Source organism: Tachypleus tridentatus, unplaced genomic scaffold (assembly GCF_004210375.1).
Source record: "Tachypleus tridentatus isolate NWPU-2018 unplaced genomic scaffold, ASM421037v1 Hic_cluster_2, whole genome shotgun sequence".
Taxonomy (NCBI): Eukaryota; Metazoa; Arthropoda; class Merostomata; order Xiphosura; family Limulidae; genus Tachypleus; species Tachypleus tridentatus.
The window spans coordinates 4,039,526-4,063,662 of NW_027467782.1; the positions used below are offsets into that span (position 1 = coordinate 4,039,526).

Consider the following 24,137-nt stretch of genomic DNA (forward strand, 5'->3'; position numbering starts at 1 on the left):
ATACTTTGTATTATTACTACAGACATATTTGTTTTGTATATGTTACAAACAAACTGAATTATTCTATAACTGTCTGATGTAAGTAGAGGATGAAAAGTCTGTTTATACAAATTATACTACTTTGTAATATTACTACAGACATATTTGTTTTGTATATATAACAAACAAACTGAATTATTCTATAGTAGTAACATCATATGCTCTTCTCAAATTTGTCAAATTATTTAGCACCACAAAAAAGTCACCTTATAGCAAAATCAAGGTACAGCACAGTGACTATCATTTAGCCACTTTTTCATGGTTGTAGTACTGTTTGTTTTTAGCATCTCCCACTATATTAGAGTATACCATATTAGCAGGGTAACAATCACATTACCATTTTTTTTCATTGTCATAGTACTGTGTTTTTCTCGTGTCTGCCATTAGGATGCAGCAGTTGGGGTATAGTAACAATCATTTAACCATTTTTGGATTATTATAACACAATGTATTATTATGTTACAGCATACCAGTCAACTATACCTAAATTATTGTACATAATACTAACTGTTCTCTCCTGTATTGTCTGCTCACCATTTTACTTCACCACATACCAGGTTGGCAATTTTACTTTGTATCCACATGATGATGTTTCTTCCAGTACTAACTGGGACCACACTTGAAAAACTGTATTAATTACTATTCTAAAAATCTCATAAAGGCACCTGGTGTTTGTTTTGAAAACACATCTTTACAGATATTGTTTATACAGATGACTCTCTTAACACAACTATATCAGTGTGTTGAATCATAAAGAAGACAGTTTAGATCTATCATAGCTGCTATTTATTAGACCACAAGGTTTGTTTATATTCTAATATCTGTATGTAACTTTACAATTAGTTGTTAAGTTATATTCAGAAAAACACAAGGAATTCAGTTGTGTCACAACAACAGTTTATTAGATGATTCAAGTTCATTTTCTACTATCTATATATTACCTTGAGACCAAACAGTTATGAGCTGGCTATTAAATCAAATGGAAAATTAGAAGAGAACTATAACACTGACCCAAGTTTAATGTCGTTTTTTTATTATTTGTGTTAATATCACAATTTAATTATAATATCAAACTTCCCTTAGAATCACACTCTTTCCTATTCTATAACACAATAAATGGGCTAAACAAAAAGTGATTTAAAACTGAGAAATAAAGCAACACATGGGTCAAATAATTTTAATAATTTAATAATAATAAGAATCTTTATATTTTATTAATGTTAACTGAAAGCCTGGTTCACTCACTTCTCAGAATAATTGATATCAATGTTCTTGACATTGAACAGTCACATTTTACTAATTCATTAAACACACAAAAAACTGAATGGATACTTTCCATCAAGCCAGTAATTATAGGAAACCAAAATATGTAACAAAGGGAAGAATAAAGTACAATTATACTAATCACTGTTTGATGTTAACTGTCTGAGCTGTTTTAGGACGGTTTCTACCAACTTCTTTTTGTCTCGTTGATTCTTTTTTAATGCTGAAAATATATTTTTCTTTTTGTCTGCTTCTCTCACCCTTAAGGGAATAAAGAACATTAATTCACACTAAAAGTATGGACAGGTCAAATTAATAATATTTTAAAAAATTAGTAAATTATATTATCCTTTTCATTCACAAGCCTGAACAAGACCTACCTAAAAAAAATAAGACCCTTTAAAAAAATGTTGCATTATTTGAAACTTGTATTTTTTAGCAATAATTTTATTTCTAAAACAACTTGAAAGGTAGTTATACACTTTTCATAAATAAATAAACATTGCAATTGATTCAAAAGCATGCATTATAAAATATAAAGTGTAAACACACCATTGTAAAGTAAAAAACAAAAAAATCTTTTTATCTTTATGACACAAATTCATCAATCAATCAATCAATTCTTTTATAAGTCTTCACACACAAATTTGCCCTAAACAATGTTTTAGGTAACACTGCATTACAAATCATTTGCTACTAGAGAAAACTCAAGTGATTCTTGGTAATTAAATAGTTTTGGTTTCAGATATGTAATCAGAATTTGTCCATCACCTCTAGATTTTAAGATAATGTAGTATCTCACTACTTTATCAACAATATGTCTAATACCATACAATCAGCTCAGTTCAATAGGTTTATACTGTGAAATTAAGTTTACATAGAAAGTTTAATGAACAAAAGGAATTTATTTTGATAACTTCAAACAGTAACTGTATTGTATTGGTGTAAAACTCCATATATATTGTTCATATGTGCTACTTGTTCTTGATAAAATTATAATGACTTGCACCAATTTTGCTTCATTCCATGTTCACCTTTTCTGCCCAGGAATATTTGAGGAGTCCTTCAACTGAGCTTAAAATGGGCAGAGTGATACACCTCTCTCTCAACTGCTTTTCACTCACTCACTCAGTTGGTTACTTTGTCTGGCTCTGTGCAAACTCAAAACAAAGTCCATCTTCCTCACATCATACCTGTGATATTATCAAATAAAATCAAAATTTTGTTTTTAAAATATTTTAAACTAGTTCTCTAAACATAATTCTTTTATACTTTTTAGAAAATTATTTCATGTGCTGACTGCTTTCACTTCAAGTCCAAAAAACCACCTAAACAGTTTATGCTACATTTGTGTTGTACAGTTTCCAAATCTGGCTTCACATAGTGGCTGAATAAAAGAAGAGCAATTGTGTCATTGACAATTTCAATGATACAGTGTGAGCCCAAAGATCATCTAACTTACTGTTATTTTTGCATTAATATTTCTGGATATTCAGACAAAACTAAACAATACACTAAATATCCAGAGATTGTGATGAAACCAGTATCTCATGGGGATGATTTTCTTGTGTCACATCCAGCAGAAAAGTGGGAAATAGAAGTAAAACTGTAAAAAAAGACAATGAATCATCTTGACTTCCTTCATTTAGTAATTTTACCCCTGTGGCATCTCAGCATAAACTGCCTCATCTGATCACACAAGATGAGCTAAATGATCAGATCTGTGACTTGTTTTATACTGAAACAGCATGGGGAAATTTCATTTACGGCAATGGAATTTATCATAAAAGTCTTGCTTCTCACTACAGCATGCAAGATACTTTGTGTTTCTGTACAAATGTTGATGCACTAATTGAAGAATCAAGTACTGAATATACTCTCAAGAAAGAAAACATTTTACCAATTCATCTAAAGTTAGTGTGAAAACTGTGCTTTTACATAATGGGAACACTAAGCCATTGGTTCCTGTTATTAATGCTGTAAACATAGTAGAACATGCAGCTTATACCTGAAGCAATCAAATATCCACTACTGCTAAGTCTATAAAGTGAGTATACTAAACACTGTAGTCTGTCTGGGATAGCCGATATCATAAAATTCATTAAAAAAAAAAGGAATGGCCAGTGAGAGAATTATGTTCCAGGAAAACAGAAAGTTGAGTACCAACTTTCACTGAATCATCAAGATATGTTTCTTCCCCCACTCCATCTGTCTTATAAGTTTCAAAAAGTTAGTGAAGTAAAAAACTAAAAGGTGGTATCTTTGTTGGGCCACAGATTTGGGAAGTGCTGATGAATGGTGATTTTAAAACACTACTCAGTCAGAAAGAACTTACTGCTAGGAAATCACTCAAACTGGTTGTTAAAATTTTCTTAGGAATTTACAGAGATGAAAACTATGTTGTTATGATTAATGATATCTCTGAGAACAAGAGGAAAACTGGGTCCAAGATGTCACTACAGTTACACTTCTCACACTTTTAATTAAGCTTCTTATCAAATGATCTAGGTGCAGTGAGCAATAATCTTGGTGAGCACTTCCCTTAAGATATGTCTATAATAGAACAGTAACATCAAGAAAGACAGTGGAATCATGTGATGACAGAAGATTACTGTTGATTCTTATAGCATGAAACTAACAACATACATAAAAGATGCAACAAGTCAGTCAGGTATTTTGTAAAAAGAAATAAATAATAATACCATGATGAAAGTTTTAAACATAGCTTAAGTGTATTTTCAGTATATAATTACACATTGTTTTTGAACATTCTTAAATGCAATTTTCAAATAAAGTTATCAGAGAGAGTTATTTTCACAATATATAAGAATATTTAGAATAAACCTAACATAGCTCAAAAACTAGAGGTGATCAGTAATATTCAACAATTTTTTAGAATCAGGATCAACAAACTACTCATGAACAGTTGTATTTTTATTGTGGTAGAGAAGCTTCTTTTGTGCACAGTGTAACTTCTGAACATATAATTACTGTGCAAAATTACTCAAACACTTATATGCTTTACATATTTCTAAAAAATTACTTTGATTGAATGACTTAAGGATATTTCAACACATAAACAAAAAACATGAATTTTATCTCATAAGTACAACTCAAAGCTGATAGTTAAAACCATATATAACTTATATTATAAAGAAGCTTACACACAGAACAACCTTAAATATCAAATTTTTAAAATTACTTACAGATCAACCTGTACAAACTATATACTTCATGATATTCCTACAAGTACCTATATTCTCAGTTATGCCAACTAACAAGACATGCTTTAACTGATATGAGGTGTTCTTTCATTATAAAAATCCCAGGCACCTAGTTATCATAAAAAAAAGGTTAAGGAAAACTATCGTATTTATATGCAAGAAAGTATCAATTAACTGTGCAAATTTGTGGTAAGAACTGTTAAATATATGAACAAACAAACATTCTGAATTTAAGTGGTTTTCTACTAAATGAAACTAATTATGGCTAAATTAACTAACACATTCATGATTATTAACTTCAAAATGTAAAATAGAATTTTAGTTATAAACATTATACCATAAATTTAAGATTTTATTTCTATCTACCTTAGAAAAATAATATATTGATAATATTTATCTACTTTGTATTCAATGTTTTATTACTCTCACATTACACGTGGAGATGAAAATCTAAGAATGTTTATTTAATGTGAAGCATTGGAACTTATCATCTTGTGAATATGTGCAAATTGTATGCATGTATGATTAACTGACTACACAACAGACATTCAACTATTATTAAACTCAAGACAGTTAAAACTGATTCATTAATAATTATGGTATTAATACAGAGAATTCTCAAGTTATGTTTAATATATAACTATGATAAAAAAAAACAAACATAAGAGAGAAACTTTTGGTAATAAAATCTACAACTGTTTCCAACTTCTGATCAAAACAAAATACCTACATAGTTCAAATAAAAATTAAACGAGTAATGAATATTATATACGTCTAACATATCACCATACTTATGATGATTAAAAGGTATTGATTCATCCCTTATGGTACCCTCAATGCAAGCAAATTTTTTGCTATAATCCCAAACAAAAATTCAGCTAGCTTAGGAGGTTTAGTTTTGTTCTAAACACTTATCTTAAGATAACAATGCAAAATAATCCTCATAAACAAATATATATATATCAAACAATTTAACCAATACTAAAAATAAACTAACATTAAGGAAAGAAAAAATAAAACATTACTTTATTCAGAGTCTACAACTATTTATCATCTTACCTTCATTCTTTCTAAATTTGTATTTACATCTGTCAAAGGCTAGTTGAGAAACTAAATAAGACTTAACTTTTAATTTAAAAAATGAAACTTGACATCTTGCAGGACTTGTCTTGGAGTAAGACATCAATAGTATCAGGTTTCTTAAGGGCAACATATAACTAGGTAACTAAACATACAACTTTTCAGGTGGCTATACGTTTCCTTTTTCCTTTTTTTAAAAATCAAAACATTCATAATCATTATTGGAAAGACTTTAACAATTTATAATAAAGCAAGTTATAGTGACATTTAAAATTAACTTTGATCACTTTTATGTTCCACTTACTTTTCAAGCACAACTACAGCAACTTGTGGGTTTACCCTTCAATACTTACTATTTTCTTGTCCATAGTCATGAAAGTAGGTTGCCCAATCCCATGTCATGAAAAGATCTAGAAGTTATAAGAAAATATAACTACAAAAATTCTGCAAGATAAATTCCAGTGCACCAAAATAAAGTAAACTGCTATACGTAAATTAACTAACAAAAATTACAAGAAGAAGGAATTGTACACTATAAGTCAGAAAGCAATAATAAGAAATCAGTTTTAGTGAAAGGAGACTGATGGACTCTGTGACTAAACTAAAATAATTGGAAGATGTGATATCAAAAAATATATGGAACTATTTTACTTGGTACAGTTTCCACAGTTAATACATCTTTAATTATGTTTGTTTGTTTTTGAATTTCATGCAATGCTGCACGAGGGCTATCTGCACTAGCCATCCCTAATTTAGAAGTGTAAAACTAGATGGAAGTCAGCTAGCTATCCCTAATTTAACAGTGTAAGACTGGAGGGAAGTCAGCTAGCTATCCCTAATTTAACAGTGTAAGACTAGAGGGAAGTCAGCTAGCTATCCCTAATTTAACAGTGTAAAACTGGAGGGAATTAAGTACTTTAAATACTACACATTCACACTAAGACACAACTAGCTAACATCTGATCTTAACATTAGTAACAGAAGGTGTATTTAATGGCCTAAATATAAGCATTGGGTGTAAAACATTATTATAACAAAGGCTTAGTTGAAACACTACTCCATTGAAACCCTTGGTAACTTTTATCTTACTTTTGTGTATTCCTCAATGTTAATAAACAACTTAAAAAAATATAAATAAAATGCTATTTAACTTATCGTGGTGCAATAAGTGAGCCTAGGGTATTATTTGTTTTATAATTAAGCTTAAAAAATGTACTGTGCAATAACTTACTCTAAGCTCAATAAAGACAAAATATCAATTCTAAATCTAAATAATTTCTGAATTAAATTGTTTTGTTCTATCACCAAAGTTAACAAGAATAAAAAACAAACCAATATGTATATTAAACATTCACAACATAAATACCATAGTTGACCTAACAATATCAATTGGGAGTTTTGTTACAAAACAATGATATAAATTGTATACCATTACTATTAAAAAAAAAGAAGCATGACACAAACTGTTTATTATATATATTAACACCAGAGGGACATTTAGAGTGTTCCTTCTTCCACACACATTATACTCTTTAACACTGTAAATATGTGATAGCCATAAAGCTTCTTATTTCCAAAGAATGCAACATGTAGATCTTCAATGTTTTCAGTTTACTAAAATGTTTAGTTAAAATAAAGTTAAGTTATTTGAATTTTTAAGTCTATCTCATGCTACTTTTATCATTTTTCTAAAGTACTTCATAACTTGTTCTTAATGTTTCATGAAAAATTTAAAATCTTCCCAGTAACAGTAAGCAGAGCCAATCTTTATGCATATACTCAAAAGGTGATTTACAAAACTATAACTTTTATCTCTGTATTTCTATAGACTGGTAGAACTTTTAAGCAAATAGGTCTATTCAGATACCAATAACTATTTTGAATCTATTCAATGTTACACAGCGTGGCTTTCAAATGCATTACTAAACTTTTGGAAAAGAAATAGCAATAACTAACATACTGAGCAAGACTTAAAACTGAACAAAATACACTATTCATTTCAAGCAGGCCAAACTAGCCTAACAATCCTTTGACTGTTTATGTACATGTGAAACTGAATGAGTGTTGAAATCTTTATCAGTACCACATATAACCCAATAAAGGTGACATAAAATATTTTAACTAGATTGACTATTCCTTTTTTAGGATAATAAAAGAGCAATGATTAGTAGGGCACATTACAAGTACAGATGTTGATGTCATTTATGTCAATAATAACAGAAGACATTCCTGTCATGTTTAGATGTACATAAAAAAATGTGTGCATCACATGAAAGATGGCAGTGACAACAGTTAAAAAGATGTTAAAACAGTTTTCACATAATAGAAAAATAAAAAATAAAAAGGAACGGGAACTACAGAAAATGATAATGTAAAAATATATACAGGAAACAATACTAATATATGGGAAATTGAAAAATGAATAAAAATATAGGTGATATTAATATATAGGAAACAATACTAATATACCGGAAATAGAAAAATGAATAAAAATATAGGTGATATTAATATGTAGGAAACAATACTAATATATGGGAAATAGAAAAATGAATTAAAATATAGGTGATATTGATAAAAAAATTTAAAAAAATACAAAGTTGTTTTGAAATTTTTTTTAAGAGATGCACAAAGGTCATTAATTCTAGGACTAAGAATGATGTCATACTGTTATAGAATTTAACAATGCTATCCAATAAACATCCTTAATTTCTTTCTAAAAGTGGAAAAGATTCACAAATAACAATGAACAGTTGTGTTGAAACTTGAGAAAATTAAATAACCTTAAACAATATCAAACCTAATGAAAGGCAGTTGCTTGAAACACTAGTTAAATAATGTAACTGTTTTTGTCCTTTTTTTAACTTTAGGTGTTTATAAAAACAATATTTCTTTTGTGAAGTAAGAGAGGATTCCATGTACTGTAGACCAGCACAGTGCTTCCTTGTACCTAGAAAAGCATGAGACCTGTACAAGTAAAACTTTATACAACCTTCCCTAACAATGGCTAGTGACCAATAAAAGCCAGCCTATTAACCTGAGACACACATCCTCTAATACAAAGAAAAAGCAATATGCAACAAAATTCACATAATACAAACTTGAAACTCCCTTGAGTTAAAAAAAGAGAAAACAGACCTCCATGATGGTCACTGAATATTTAAACTACTGTACATATATATCAACCAGTCTCTGTATCAATAAGACTAATGATTGATTTTCAGCCACGACTACGAAATAAATAGTTCTTTGAGATTTCCAAGAATATGGAAGCAGATTATTTGTCAAAACACAGGATAAAAAGTAATGAATAACTGGTATCTAGTAGTTAATAAAAAGTTCTCAATTAACAATCAGGCTGAAGTGACCATACAGGTTACCAACCATGACAGTTCATGAGCATCAGAACTATGGGATGGACAAGACAAATACAAAAACTTGTTCACCATTTACCATTCAGATAACTAGACTAGACTGATGTTTCAGGCAAGACTAAGAAAAGAGGATTCTAAAGTATTCTAGAGATGTTTCTCAAGCAAATTAGAATGACCAAATACAAAGTTCACCAAAATAATTATAGCAGAAGTAAACAATCTGACTAACAATTACTTTGAAATTCTTTTAAAGCCTGTAGAAAAGTCCAGTGATTTAGTCAACAGAAAAAATGTGATAAAAAAAGAGAATAAAAGCAAATAACTTCATGAAGAAATCACAATTCCAAGAATTACATGACAAAATAAGTCACTCTCACATACAGCTGTGATAAGACATGTAACTGGATTACTCGAGGTTCAAGAGAGCGAAGTCAACAAAAAATGTATCAATTGCAAACATATATGTGACATTTATAATCACGAGTACGAATGCCATAAATACATTGACGGATGTCACTGACAATGAATGTAAATCTCGTGCATATATTTGGTTCCCAGACATATAAAAAGTGTTCTTGACTGAAGCTAACGGGCAAAAATTCCAGATTAAAATGCACACAGAAGCATTTAAATGACATAGTCTTAAGTACTCACATCAGAAACTCACTGATGAGTAGTGTTGATAAACAAAATAACACTGAAAGTCATATCTGTTTATCTGATCAGAACAGCAGCATTTTAAAATTAATTTATATGCAAATTACTGAATTATGTGCAAAATTTAATTAAACATCTTTACAATCCATGCATGTGAATGAAATTAACATTATAGTATATAATTTAATGTTTATGTTATCCAAGTTTTAATTCTTTGTTACAACAGAAACATTTAAAATAAATATTTTGCTCACATAGTTTGCTTGTCACATGATCCAAGTTATATAAAAAAAATCTCCAATTTAACAGAAACTGACTGTAAACACATAAGCTCACAATGCATACAACTGTCTAGATGCCAATGTATTTTCACATGTCCTTTTGAGACATACGATATATGCAATCTTAGAACTGAATCCACTGCAAAAGAGAAATAGATTTTACAGCCTTTTATGGGTGCTATGCCAATCTTCTATACTTTGGAAACAAATTAATGACGTACAAGTAATTAGTTAATACAAGTGTACAAAGATGTTATAAAGAGCTCAGTTTACACTCCACTCCACCAACAGTTAATATGAAATTGGTGTACAGTTTTGTACTGAAGTCGAAGTAACAGCCTGCAGTACTATTGTCTACAGCACTTACAGTAGTTTGTTACCTCAAAATGCTATAGTTAGAGACAGTTGAATTGTACTTAAATCTAATTTTTATATTTTAGTTGACTATGTATAATTTATGTTTTAAAAATCCTATTTGAGTGATTTAATTGTTTTATAAGTTTAACTTGTTACATAGATTGTGAAAGCTTTATAAACAAGATGGTATCTATCACAGCCATCCTGTTTTGGCAACACACCTATGTGGGGAATTTCTCAAAATAACTTCTACATAAAAGGCCTATTGGTATCAGTTAACATATCAGAATAAATAGAGACAAAGAATTTTAAAGGAGAGTTAAAAATAAACTATAAATGAAAAGATAAAGACGTTAAATTATGAATATGTGAAAAAGATGACTATACTAATAAATTTCTATAAAGATGTAAAAGGTATGTACACATTTTTGTTAATTTTAAAATCATTTCCCTGCACTCTCTGTTGATGATGACAAATAGAGTTAGTAATACGGTGCATAAAAGAGAAAAAAAAAGTACAAACATTTACCTTAAAAAACAACAATTGATGTTCATTTATGAGGTTCTAGAGGTTATACAAATGAAATGTAGAAACAGTAAGGTAAAACGTATTATTTTTATACTTTATGTAAAAATTACTTTGCATGTGAACTACTCAGAGTCCAAGTGTAAATAACTACATTAAATAATGAATTTTTATCAGAAAAATCCAAAAAATATTTACAAAATAAAACTTTTGCTGAAACTACTTACTTTAATGAAAGTTTGTTATCAAGTTTTAAGGAAATAATTTCATTAACTAGTTTCATTTTTGAAAGGCATTTCATGAGAGTTGCATACTTTTCTTCCTATGAGCATATATCATTCTTCAAGGTTTAATGTCTTCCATAATGTAACTGTTAATTACATATCTATATACATAATATATGCCCATGTTACATACGTATACAATATTAATGACTATTCTACAGCAACCACATAAAATGTATTTAGTCCAAAAGCAATGTTTACATTACTTGTAATATCTTTTAATATGAACTTAAATAGTACACTTTTGTAAAGGCTTACTAACCTGCCTAAGATCAGCAAAGCACATCTGGAGTGCACCTTCTTCAAACCCTCTAACAGGCTCTGAATTAGCAAACACTATTGAAGACAAAAAAGAACTCAGTTTAGTTTATATCCATTAGTAAATAATTATTATCTGCATATGTTTTGAAGGCTTTAACACAAAATATTTGGATTGCCAACACAATTCAGTTTTACTGAAGCATAAAATGCTGTTTTGTTTTTGTCTTTGATCTGCTTAAACATAGTCTAGAAAGCCAACATCCAAATGCAGTAGAAATTGTGTGAAAAGTGTATCAAAATGTGTGGAATAAGATTGACCTCATCAACGTTTGTAGAAACTTACTACAATGAAAGAAGTATTTTCATAATAATGCATTATTATGGCCATCAAAACTGAACATGATTCACAATGAAATAGTTCCAAGGGCAGCAGGAAACCTGAAAGTTGTTCTTAAAAGTTAAATGAACCCTTAAACAAATAATACTGTGTAAGACTATTAAGTAATCTGATTATTTACACAACTGAAAAATAAATAACAAAACTACAATAAGAATTTCATCTAATGACCTCTAAATTGACAAGTTAGGACTGAGAGTTCCCTTGGGTCTCTTTTACAACTGGATGATATATCCATATCAAGGCTTACAATATAAAATTGGATATAAGGCACCTTTTTAATTTGGAGGCCAAGAAAACATACTAGAGAGAAGGAAAAATTTCTAGATGATCCCAATTTTCATGAAAATATAGGTGATTTTCAACAAAATAAGATATTAAGCAGGGCAACAGTGAAAGTTATGTTTCCTATACAGAAAATGTATTTCATATAACTAGTCTCATTTAATGCTGCCCTCTATGTGAAAAAAAAGAAAGAAAAACATGCCACAAGCCTTTTTTCCTCCCTTCCTTTGAAAATGACTCATTTTAATGTCCCTCATGCAAATTATCGTGGATAATCCTCCACAAAGGAAAGTGCTATACACTCATTATACGTGCGACTTCCTCTTTTCAGTTCTATCAAATTACTGTTTTGAGTTTTAGTGGAGAATTGAAGCACTCATTTTCAGTGGAGAGGAAGCACATTTTATGTATAGAAAAATTAACTTCTGATATGGTACATTAGCTGTACTTATATAATCAGATAGAATCACACACTGAATTGGTGCAAGGGAAGAAAAGAAGCACCCTTTGAAAGAGTACAAAGGCACACCTTGAGTCTAAAGAATCAGATATGTAGATATGATGTGGGAGACTATACTACTTCTAAACCAGCCATACTCTTCACCAATCTGGGAAATGTGTTGTATATTCTGGTAGACAAAAACTGAGAAGTAAATCCAATTAGTATTGGGGAAAAATGGAAGTGTCCCCAGACACAAAGTGGCTAGGGCATGATGGAGTGTACTTGACAACTACATCCAAAATCTGTGCTGCTGGAAACTGACACAGATAGAGAGGGTGGGTGTAGAATGAGGATCATACCATCTTCACCTGAAATTAATGAGACCAGAAGGGATATCAAACCCTGACTCCTGAAGAGAGCGTATGTTAAGAATTCAAAATGGTATATCAACTTAAAAAACCTGATGTCCTGGATTGAAAAAATGTGTATGAGAGAGAAATTGACCAGAACCAACCTAAGACAAATAACATCTTCAGAATAAGCTACACAAAAGACAGTTGAAGGGAAAGAACCAGAACAATCCCAAGTTCCTCCACCATGCTGTATCAAAACGATTGTAGGACGTAGGCACCTACTGTTTGTAGGCCCTACCAGCCATATAAGTTAAACCAAAAATTAACTTTTAAGGAAACTTTTCATGGACCTATAGTTTTCATAGCCCCTAGGCACTGTGCCTAGTAAATAATTCAGCCCTGCCTCCACAATACAGATAAAGTATAATTGAAGGAGGAAGTCAAACATATTCACTACAATGTGCAAAAACTTATGTTTTTTGCTTTTACTCTATATTATAAAAAAAAAAAAAAAAAGACTGAGAAATTGATTGAAAGACTATGACAGATAGTCAGTCTTCAATTTTAATGACAACAACAAACTGGAATAGAAACTAGGAAAGAGATGATTTCCAGATTCAATGTTCTGTTGGACAGAAGGTCCTGAACTACCTCCAACAGAAGCTGGCTGTTAATGGGATTCTGAGGAAGGAAAGAAATGGATATCTGTGATAAAAAAGAGGAAGGTAAAGGAAGCATAGGACATGTCCAAATAATCCACCAATCTGTGGTGAAACACTGCCAAAAGGGAAGAAAGTCACACAACTGAGCTCCCATCCAGTTATCAACTGGTACTGTTGATACTATGATGATCTACACTGAAAAAAACACCTGGAAAGAGGAACAGGTAAAAGCTGGGAAGCACTAGGATGGGAAACAGGAATAGGGGCTTGTCTTGATTCCAACTGTGGCAAATGAGCTACCAAAAACGAAAGGATAGAGTGTTGATGCAGGTGTTCCCAGCATGCAATTCCAAAGGGTCTGGAATACGTTTGAAAATATACTAAGAAACAGAGCTACACATGATTTCCTAAGTGGGCAGCAAATAAATCTGACAGAAGGCTGCATTTTGACCCAGTATGTTTCAACAACAGAAAATTTATGTATGCAAGGTGAGAGTAGAGAATGAAAAATGAGTCATCTTAGAAGTAACAAAGGAGAGGCTGTTCCTCATAAACCTCAGGACTTTTGTACAGAGTATCTGAAAGTAAATGTATGGTAGATAAATACCACAAAAGTAAGGATAAGACAGAGGCATGGGTTAAAAGCACTGGTAGTTAGGGGGTACTCCCAAATTGGCAAAATAGATTCCAACACCTGTGAGTCTTAAAACGGATAGGCTACTTGATGGTTCGTCAAACAAACTATCCACAGCACATAGGAAGCAAGACATGCTGGAACTCTCAACCAATTATGAAGTAAATTGCTTTGTATGAACCCTAATATCCAAAGAAAGTGGGAAAACTAAATATGGTAAGGAAGAACTGAGAACTATCATACAACAAAAAAGGATGAGGATTGTAGGAATTCATAAAAAGGGATAAAACATCACATACCTGAGAAATCATACCTAAATACGCAATATTAGACCGAGCTGACTCTGGAGGAGGTGTACAGGGAAACATGAGAAAATCCTGTGGTGGAAAAAGGCTATAAAAATCTTTCTCGGAATGAACAGGTTCAGATTGTTCATGAGATGAATAACTTCAAGAGAAAGTGGCTGACTCACAGATTGATCAGTCTCTCACTGAATAATTGCAGATAATTCCATTAACAGGGTTGCTTGCACCTCCAGCCATAGTTACAAAACCGGCACTCTGGGCTATATCTACCTCATGTGCTTCGTAAGCACTCACGAATTTTTCAAAAAACAAACATGTACAATATTATATCAACTATACTTTGTCCTATCCATTGCCGACGACCAAACACAATAAGAACAATATTTATATAAGCAACGAATCTTACGGTGAAGACGTTTTCTAAACTGATAGAGTGTGATCACAATTCATTGCACTTGTCAGAAGACATTGATATTAGGCCTATGATGTTATTAACTATACGATTTTTATATTCAGCCCCCTAGGTATCTTCATGGGAGAAAATAAATAAATTTCTTTTTCTTATAATTCTGTTCCAACCAGTATGTAAACAGTTTGTTTATGATGCTTTTATTTTTTAATATTTTAACTCAAATTTGGGAAACTTAAGGGAAGAATAGAAACTTTTTAAATTTCGTATATGTAATTTACCTACCAGGCGAGTTGTTTGAACTATTTTCACAACAATAATTGTGATTATTTAGCAAGTATTATTGTGAAACAACAATGTCTTATTTTGTAATAAAATAACGTAAACATTAGATGTTTTTTCACACATATATCAATTTGTATATTTTAACTTCAAATCAAAGCTCTTTAAAAATGGAACTGTGGTTTCTGTTGCCTCATCATAAATTTCACACCTTTTAGTTTCTGTAATTTGTCAGCTATTAGCGTTTAATCCGTTACTCCGTAACTTTTATCAGCTTTTAGTGTTTAATCCCGAACTCCGTAACTTTTATGATATATTGTTGTGGTGTTTCTTTGTTGCCTCTAAGCATGATGTGGAACAACAATATCTTATTTTGTGATAAAAATAACGTAACCACTAGACGTTTTTTTCACACATTTTTTGAATTTATATATTTTAAATTCAAATCAAAGCTGTGTAAAGATGGAATTGTGGTTTCTGTAGCCTCATCATAAATTTCACACCTTTTAGTTTCTGTACTTTGTCAGCTTTTAGCGTTTAATCCGTAACTCCGTAACTTTTATCAGCTTTTAGTGTTTAATCCGGAACTCCGTAACTTTTATATCATATTGTTTGTTGTTACGTGCTTACAATATTTATAATATTAACAATGAAACGGTATCTTAGCAACACAGATAATTGGGAGACATTTTGTAAAACATTCAATCTACTACTGCAAGCAGACTTTAAGATATAGAGATGGTGAAGTTCTTTTTCAAAACATTGATTTTTATGGCATTCTATGCTCTAATAATAGCAATGCCTGCACACATCAAACTTAAGCCTGAAAATATTGTACTTGGCGCCCCACAGGTGATTCCGTGTGTCCCTGATAGCATTGGAATCAATAGATATACCTCTGATGTTTTCCAGTATTATTGGTTTGGCCCCTACGGTGGAATATCAACAGACGATAATAAAATTCGGGTAAACAAAGCCACGGGAGATTTGATGATTTATAAATTTGATTTTTCTGATACCGGTGTGTATAAGTGCGTTATTGAATACACAAGAAACTGGGAGATAAAAGCACAAAAAACAATTTTCATCACTCATTTCTTGGAAGGTAAATGCTTATAAGAATCGATTTTGGTAGTGTTTAGAAGTAAAAAAAAACTTTAAATTATGGATCGGATTCCATCCATTTTTACTACAATTTATGTAAAGTGTTATAAGTTCGATATATATTTAATGATTGTACATTAATTTTCCAAAATCCATGAAATCACCTTTCCAACTACCAACATACAGCTCACCGCCATTGTTTCCGCGTTAAGCCTGCAGTGTTAAAATGTTGAAAATCAAATTTTTTGTCTGCAGATATAAATTTATCATTACGAAATAATTTTTGATTTATTATTATTATATACAATAACTAAATACATACATAGATATGAATAAATTTAATCAATAGCATTACACAATTAATGAAATTAGACATTCCGTGAAGTCAGAAAACGAGATAACCTTATGTTAGAAATTAGAAAGGTTTTGTTGTTTTCTTTACAAGTCATAGAACAAATAATTTTAAAAAATCAAAAGTGTTGAATGATTTCTTTAATCGTCTGTGAAAATATTGAAATTACAAAATGCTACAGTGTTATAGCTTGTTTGTTTGGGAATTTCGCACAAAGCTACTCGAGGGCTATCTGTGCTAGCCGTCCCTAATTTAGCAGTGTAAGACTAGAGGGAAGACAGCTAGTCATCACCACCCACCGCCAACTCTTGGGCTACTCTTTTACCAACGAATAGTGGGATTGACCGTCATATTATACACCCCCACAGCTGGGAGGGCGAGCATGTTTAGCGCGCCGCGGGCGCGAACCCGCGACCCTCGAATTACGAGTCGCACGCCTTACGCGCTAGGCCATGCCGGGCCAGTGTTATAGCAGAAAAATGTTTCTTTTGTTACAAACACAGTAAGTTCTGGTATTCAGAGACATTGTTTAGCCACTTTTCACATCCAAGCGATGAAACGATACATTCTTATCATTTGAAATAAGAAAGTTTGAAGAGCTTATTTGATTAACTGTATCTGTTACTGAGCATATCTTTAATTCTGATCTGGGTGTAAGACTAGAGGTAAGGCAGCTAGTCATCACCACCCACCGCCAACTCAAGGGCTACTCTTTTACCAACGAATAGTGGGATTGACCGTCACGTTATAATGCCCCCACGGCTGAAAGGGCGAACATGTTTGGTGTGATGGGGATTCGAACCTGCGACCCTCAGATTACACGTCGAATGCCTTAACACATCTGGCTATTCCGGGCCTTTAATTACCAAAATTTGCGTTTTTCATATAGCAAAGCTACAACGGGATATCCACTGTACCAACCGAGGGGGAAATCGAACCCTTAACTTTACCATTGTAAATCCTTATTTATTATTAATTATGAAAATACATTGAGTTGAAACCTCCTGTGACCTACGATACAATAGATAAAGAACAAGATAAGCTATATTTGTTAGATTTTGTTTATACCTTACAGGATTTCCAATGTATGAGCTTTCACGAAGAAAAGTAGTTAATAATTTGTTATGAGCCTAAAGTGTCATATCAGGTCAAAAATTACTCTAGTGGCCCAGCAAACTGTCTGCGTGATTCCAATGCAAGAAACCGGGTTTCGATATCCGTGATGGGCAGAGCATAGATAGCCCATGATGTAGTGTTGTGCTAAATTACAAATAAATAGTGCAAAATATTATTTCTTATGTCAACAATACTTGAACTACAAACCATCTTATACCTTATTTTAGCATGCGTACAACCTAATGAAAACTACCAATGTCCTGAAGGACTCACACTGAGACATAACCTGTGTTGTAAGTTGTGCTTTCCTTCAAAGCGTTTATATGTGTGATCAGTATTTGTGAATTCTAATTTTTAAATAAATCGAAAAAGGAAAAACTGTTTCGAACAAACTAAGCAATAAATTAGTTATTATATACTTCATCTATTATTTTATTTTTAATTGTCAAAGTTAACATTGTAAACATTTCAAGCTTTTTCTTAGATCCAAGTCAACCAGGAACGGAGGAAGAAACATACGTTCCTTCTCCAAGGAAAAGTAAGTTATGCTACATATAAGATTACGTAAAACGTACCTTTAACGCGAAATAATATGTGTGGAAAGGTTGTTGACAAAATGTCGTGATGGAAAAATATTACTGTGACGATGTTTGTGTTGACGAGTGTTGTTCTTTCTTCCCATTAAATTTCTTCAATCCCTTATTCATGAAGGTAAAAAATGTAGTAATGTGTGAAGACCCGATCTCTTATAATATTCCAGTACATTGTGGACATTATTTTCTATTCTAAATAATAAATATCTTACCATTTCACCACTCATAGCAACTCAGGTAAAACACGATTCACCAAACCACGTCTATCATTCCCACTAATTCACTGTTCACAGTTTGAGATTTTCTGTTGTCTGAAGTAAGTTTTTTGGACCAGTAATTGTATGCCATAAGTATTTTCCTCCTCCTAGTATTGTTGTATTATTTAAACCTTGACTATTTTATAAAAACTGGTTGACTCGAACAGAGTTTTACATTAGTTTACAACAAAAAGACAGTCCATGTACTTTCCCTTTGAATTGTTACCGATAGTTTTCCAATATATTCTCTTTCGTTTGTAGTTCATTCAGACACTAATTACAGATTTCTTTGAATAGTGAAACATATAAACAGTATTCAGTTTACAAATTGCTAGTACGTCAGTGTTGACAATCATACATCCTTGGAAGTCTGAGAACTTGTTACTTTTGCCTTTTGTCTTCTTACGAATATATATATCAGCTGTAATGGTGGTCAGTCACGTGATGTATCAAATGATCATCCTGATTTGATATGAAAACACAGTCAGTGTATTTGGTTGTCATAAGATATGATAAGTAAATATCTTTACTTGGATTATCAAGGAAGAAAGTAAATCTAAAGTGATACTTTACACTTCTTTACCTGTACTGTTTTATCCATGTGCATTAAACTTATACGTGTTTGAATAAAGAGTGGAACTTCTTCGATTCCAGTAACTCAGAACGCTGTGGTTATCTTGTTATTTTCACTGTAAGTATACCAAATAAAACGTAGCCTCCTCCAATACTATCATATAACAAAAAACAAATTGCACTTGACTAACTAACTTTCTTTTTAACTTGTATTTTTCCATTTCAGCACCATCCATGTCAGAACATACGATTCCATTGGTAACTGCTGCAGTAGGAATACCACTTTTGTTAATTTTTCTAAGGTAAGAACAAAACAGTATTTTTTATGTTTTGTTGGATAGATCTTAATATAATTTCTGTGTTATTAATAGTTGAACCATGTGTGTATATACTTAATAATGAATTTAAAGGGACTGAGAAATAAAAAAATATTAGTTACTTTCTTTTAATTAGAATGATAAATAATCAAAAGGATACAAACGCTTGCATTAAAAAGAAATATATAAGGGGAAATTAGCATCATTAGTTTACAATAAAGTGTATTTTATGTGTGGAGATTCACTTAAAGCTTAAATTGTGGATCACTTTTTACAATATTACAAGTTCTTCTAATGAAAAACATTCCTTGTAAGTATGTTATTGTTCAACCTGTTTTTCATATGTAAATACAATAAGGTACTGTGCGTGTCAGTAAAATACTTGAAATTGAAACGTGTAAAATATGGGTAAGCTAAATTATTACAATTCGAGTACTTGAGATAAATATAAAAGGCATTTTCATTCAAAAAAGTTCTTTAACTAATTAATGATTTTCAGTTTATTTCAATATGGTCTTAAAATTGAAATTTATCAGCGAGTATAATAATTATTCAATTATCCCTCTTAAGCTATAACATTTTATTCCTTTTACATTTGTTAACTTTATTTTAAAGAGATGCAGCAGGGGTCAACTTGCTATGTCCACCGTGGGGAACTGAACCCGCCTATTTTAGTGTTATATGTTCATATACTTACTAACGTTCCACTGGGAGAGAACGTCCCTGTGGCTGTCGTTGTTAAATATTATTATTTCTAGATTATAATTATATTCCATTTTTAATTGACATAACACTGATGTACAAATAAGAGTCAAATTAAATCATCCATGTTATTTATTAGCGCTTTTCTTTTGTAGTGTCATTATTTGGAAGTGCAATTGTTGTAGATGTAAAAGAGTAAAATCAGCTAACACAGAAGACCATACAAATAAAGATGATAGAAAAAAAATTAAATATTCACTTGTACCACAAAAAGATGAAGATGAGTCTGTTAATACAAACGAGAAGAGAAAATGTAAAAGTATAAAAGAGAAGAGGGCCAAAACGTTCAGAATTTTCATCTTCCTGAAGTAAGTATTGTGATAACGGGAAATGTCATCACATTTCATATTTCCGAGTGTCTGGGACTTACAACGCTAGAAACCGGCTATCGATAGTCGTGGTGGGTAGAGCACAAATAGACGAACATAAGAAGAATGTAATATACCTTCAGTCACATATATTTACTTACTTTCTATACATTTTATGCTGGTGTTCTGCGTGAAGTTTAGACACCGTTATAAATATAATGTATTAAGGCTATAAACTTCACACTCCAATCTTCCACCTTATAAGAAACGTTTAAATTTAATGGTATCGATTTTTAGAAGGAAATTGCAGTCGGTTTAAATGGATACTTGATAACAAGCTTCTAGAGACGTTGTGTGTAGATATATACATGTAATACAGGTTTCTTCTTTATCATTGCAGCCATCTCAAAACATTTTGGAAATTGTTGTACTCTATTGACTCTGTTTATGAGTCATGTGTTTTCACAGTTATTGACACAGTTACAGATGAATCTTAACTTGGTATAGGTATACAACAACAACTTTATGCCATGTCGCTTAGCAACAAAAGTATAACCTGATATTCTTGTTAATCTGTGTACTCAAAGTATAAAGTGAAATGTATGAACAACAAAACTGTAAAAATTACATATTTTCTACTGTATTAACATTTGGGAAGATATATGAAAGATGCTTCTAATATGAACATTTTAAAACGGTTCCACTTGGATAGAAGCTGTTTCAAATTATGGTTCTAAGCCCGCTACGGGGAAAGGAAGGCGTTTTATCAGTATTTTATCTCATGGTTTTCATTGATCTGGTCACATATAAGGGAGACAATTATTCATGTCGTTAGATAACTTTTCATTAATTATGAAGTTACGTAAATTCCGTCCAAGGGACTAGCACTTGCGCTAGTATATAATACCATTATATCCTATTATATTCATTATATATAATACCATTATATTCTTCATTACCATTCAAGCCGTCTCCAAACCTTTAATAAATGTTTATTCTATAGATTTGTACTGCATGACTCTGTTTATGAGTCATTACCTCGTAAAGTTGGGTTGTACTCATTCCATTTAGTAGTAGAGAGACATATATACGTATAATGTATAATGTGAGGACTTCCATCCTTCATATACTACAACTGCTAATTTAGTTGTGTAAGACTAGAGGGAAGGCAGCAGCTAGTCATCACCACCCACCGCCAACTCTTGAGCTATTCTTTTGCCAACGAATAGTGGGATTGATCGTCACATTATAATGCTCCCACGGCTGAAAGGGCGAGCATGTTCGGTGTGACGAGGATTCGAACGCACGACCTTCGAATTACGAGCCGAGCGCCTTAACCACCAGGCCATGCCGGGACATTTATATTTGCTTATTTTCTTTTCCTGTTTAACAAACCGGCATTTGCCAAATTTTCTTTGCTTGGATAACTGTAGAACTTTGATGTATCTTATCTGATGTTCAAACACCCCTTTCGTCATGCCAAAATTTTAAACAGTAGAAATTCTCTAACAAGTTTACATTTATGCTAGCTAGAAACTTTCTCATTAAAACACTGGACTCATTTACGCACCACATAGAGTTAAAAATGTATTTTATTTTACTTTTTATGAAGCATTATTATTGTCGTGTTTGTATTCTTTTTGCGCTTTAGTTCATATCGATATTGATGAATTTCGCAGCGCCATCTCGATGTTAAACTGTTTCCAAACAAATATTAAAATATTCGAATTTTAAATACAAAGGCATCCATAGATTAAGGACATCTGGTGTAGCCCAGTAATAGGACCGAACACTAATATCTCTAAAAGTCTGGTATTAATGCTCTTGGTGAGCAGACACAGATTGTCCGTTTTGAAGTTTTCTGATAAAAAAAAACCAACAAAAACAACGTAGAGTAAAATTCTCGATAATTGCAGCAACTAAATTAAAATATACATCACGCAATTTATCATTCTTAAAAGTATAGTTGTTGGTACCAACGTTTTTTATTTCAATTTCTTTTTTAGTTTGATTATTTTTGAAATTCTCAAATTTCTAATAACGCTTGTTAGTAATTGTTTACAGTTTGTTCTGTTTAGTACTGGAGACATATCGTACTTCCTACAGAGTTTTTCCCAGAAGTAAAGTTGTAAATATTTCGACATGCACAAGATAAACATTCCCTTCCCTTTTTACTTATTAGAAATCAATTTATAGAGTCAATTAGTTTGCTCAGAATTTGGATATTTCAATAAAAGTGTTGTTCGAAAACGTATTTGAATTAATGTCCACTAAATTTATATAGCCAAGTTATCGGTAGTTTCATTGTATTAATTTTCAAGAGGTAATTTCTATATAATGATAACTAACATCAACCTATCCTGATTCTTGTTATTTTTAGAAAGAAACAAAGGCGAATGTTTTCACCAATAGGAAGGACATCCAAAATAGCAATGACTCAAGTGAAATAACAAACATTATCACAAGTCTTGAAGGATCACATGCCAAATATTTTATAACAAGACAGCCTCATAAATATAAACCAATTATCTCATATATATCAGAAACTCCGTTAACTGAAAGGAAGAAGGTACCTTCACCTTGTAGACGTCACAACAAATTTACGAAATACAAATCAATGAGACCTCTCTACTTCAAAGAACTGCGAGATTTGTTTAACGAAAGGAAATCATCAGAGTCAGAGGGTTCTGAGGACTAGAGTCGACAGACAAATTGAGAAACGTAAGCTCCTGATACATTGTTAGATCCACAAGAATTTTTTTGACTAGTGTTTAACCGAATTAGAAAGCCAGATGCAAGACAACAACAGAATAACTTCTATGATCGGACGATTTTCTTCACTAATAAGAGACAATGACTCTCGATTTATGTTTTCTTGTCCCGGACTTTCACAAACTTCACATCGATAAAAAAATTAAAATAAAATGTATGTAAATAGAAAATAAAAAGTTATAGAGTATTTTAAAATTGCCTGTTTTATCGCTTTAAAAATCCATGTTTGTTTCAAAGAAAATGATTATTTATTACAGAAGCTTTATAAATTATAACTTCACTGTAGACACACAAGTTGGGGAAAGAATGATTTCAAATTAGTAATTAATATTTTTTGGATATACAAAACTGTTTAGTTTAAGAGTTATTATTCAATTTATTTGGTGAGTTAATATTTAATGATTTAAAAAAATAATAGTGATTAATTAAGTTCAGTTGTATGACGTGGCAAACAAACAAACTTACCACGTTATACAAACAAACTTACCACGTTGATAGCCCTCGAGTAGCTTTGTGCTAGCCGTCCCTAATATAGTAGTGTAAGACGAGAGGGAAGGCAGCTAGTCATCACCGCCAACTCTTGGGCTACTCTTTTACCAATGAATAGTGGGATTGATCGTCATATTATATCGTCCCCACGGCTGAAAGGGCGAGAATATTTGGCGCGACGGGGATGCGAACCCGCGACCCTCGGATTACGAATTTTCTCAGAAAATTAGTCAATGAGAAAAAACGTGAAGTTAGCTGGTGTGAGAATAATTAACCATATCTGGCGATATGATAAAGTTAGTTTCAAAGTTTAATAAATATAATAATTTGTATTGTAAAAGGGGGATCTATATTAATTGAACCATTCTCTGTGGATTTTGAT

General features: G+C 31.6%; 1 protein-coding gene and 1 pseudogene across 15 annotated transcripts in view; one reads left to right on the plus strand and one right to left on the minus strand.

Annotated features, from left to right (window-relative positions):
* The window catches only part of LOC143243161 (glyoxylate reductase/hydroxypyruvate reductase-like), a 47,364-nt pseudogene extending 27,955 nt beyond the window's left edge, over positions 1–19,409 (plus strand). The window contains exons 2-3 of the transcript XR_013024089.1: positions 18,169–18,222; positions 19,334–19,409. The product of XR_013024089.1 is annotated as a glyoxylate reductase/hydroxypyruvate reductase-like (transcript). The remainder of the gene's footprint in view (positions 1–18,168; positions 18,223–19,333) is intronic.
* LOC143243162 (exocyst complex component 6-like) lies at positions 920–14,984 on the minus strand. Of its 14 annotated transcripts, none has more exons than XR_013024098.1 (5): positions 14,828–14,984; positions 11,345–11,418; positions 5,960–6,016; positions 4,509–4,635; positions 920–1,563 (listed from the first exon to the last, which is right to left on the minus strand). XR_013024098.1 is itself a non-coding variant. In XM_076486956.1 (4 exons), the coding sequence occupies exons 1-3, from the start codon at positions 14,482–14,484 to the stop codon at positions 5,977–5,979; spliced, it is 183 nt and encodes a 60-aa protein (XP_076343071.1). In that variant the 5' UTR covers positions 14,485–14,967; the 3' UTR covers positions 920–2,495; positions 5,960–5,976. The 14 variants fall into 14 exon arrangements, 4 of the variants coding, with proteins under 4 accessions (XP_076343071.1, XP_076343072.1, XP_076343069.1 ...); XR_013024096.1 differs by lacking the exon at positions 4,509–4,635 and adding an exon at positions 2,337–2,495 and having other exon boundaries at positions 14,828–14,982; XR_013024091.1 differs by lacking the exon at positions 4,509–4,635 and adding an exon at positions 2,337–2,495 and having other exon boundaries at positions 14,416–14,937.
* Positions 19,410–24,137: the final 4,728 nt, after the last annotated feature.

Bases quoted from the DNA above. Each gene is read 5' to 3' on its own strand.
- LOC143243162 (XM_076486954.1), bottom strand. From the start codon at position 14,484: ATGTTTCCCTGTACACCTCCTCCAGAGTCAGCTCGGTCTAATATTGCG. The intron at 11,419-14,415 runs GTATGTGATGTT...TGTCTTCAATAG, and splicing joins ATTTAGGTATGATTTCTCAG to TGTTTGCTAATTCAGAGCCT. The intron at 1,564-11,344 runs GTTAGTAAGCCT...TATTCCCTTAAG, and splicing joins GCTTTGCTGATCTTAGGCAG to GGTGAGAGAAGCAGACAAAA.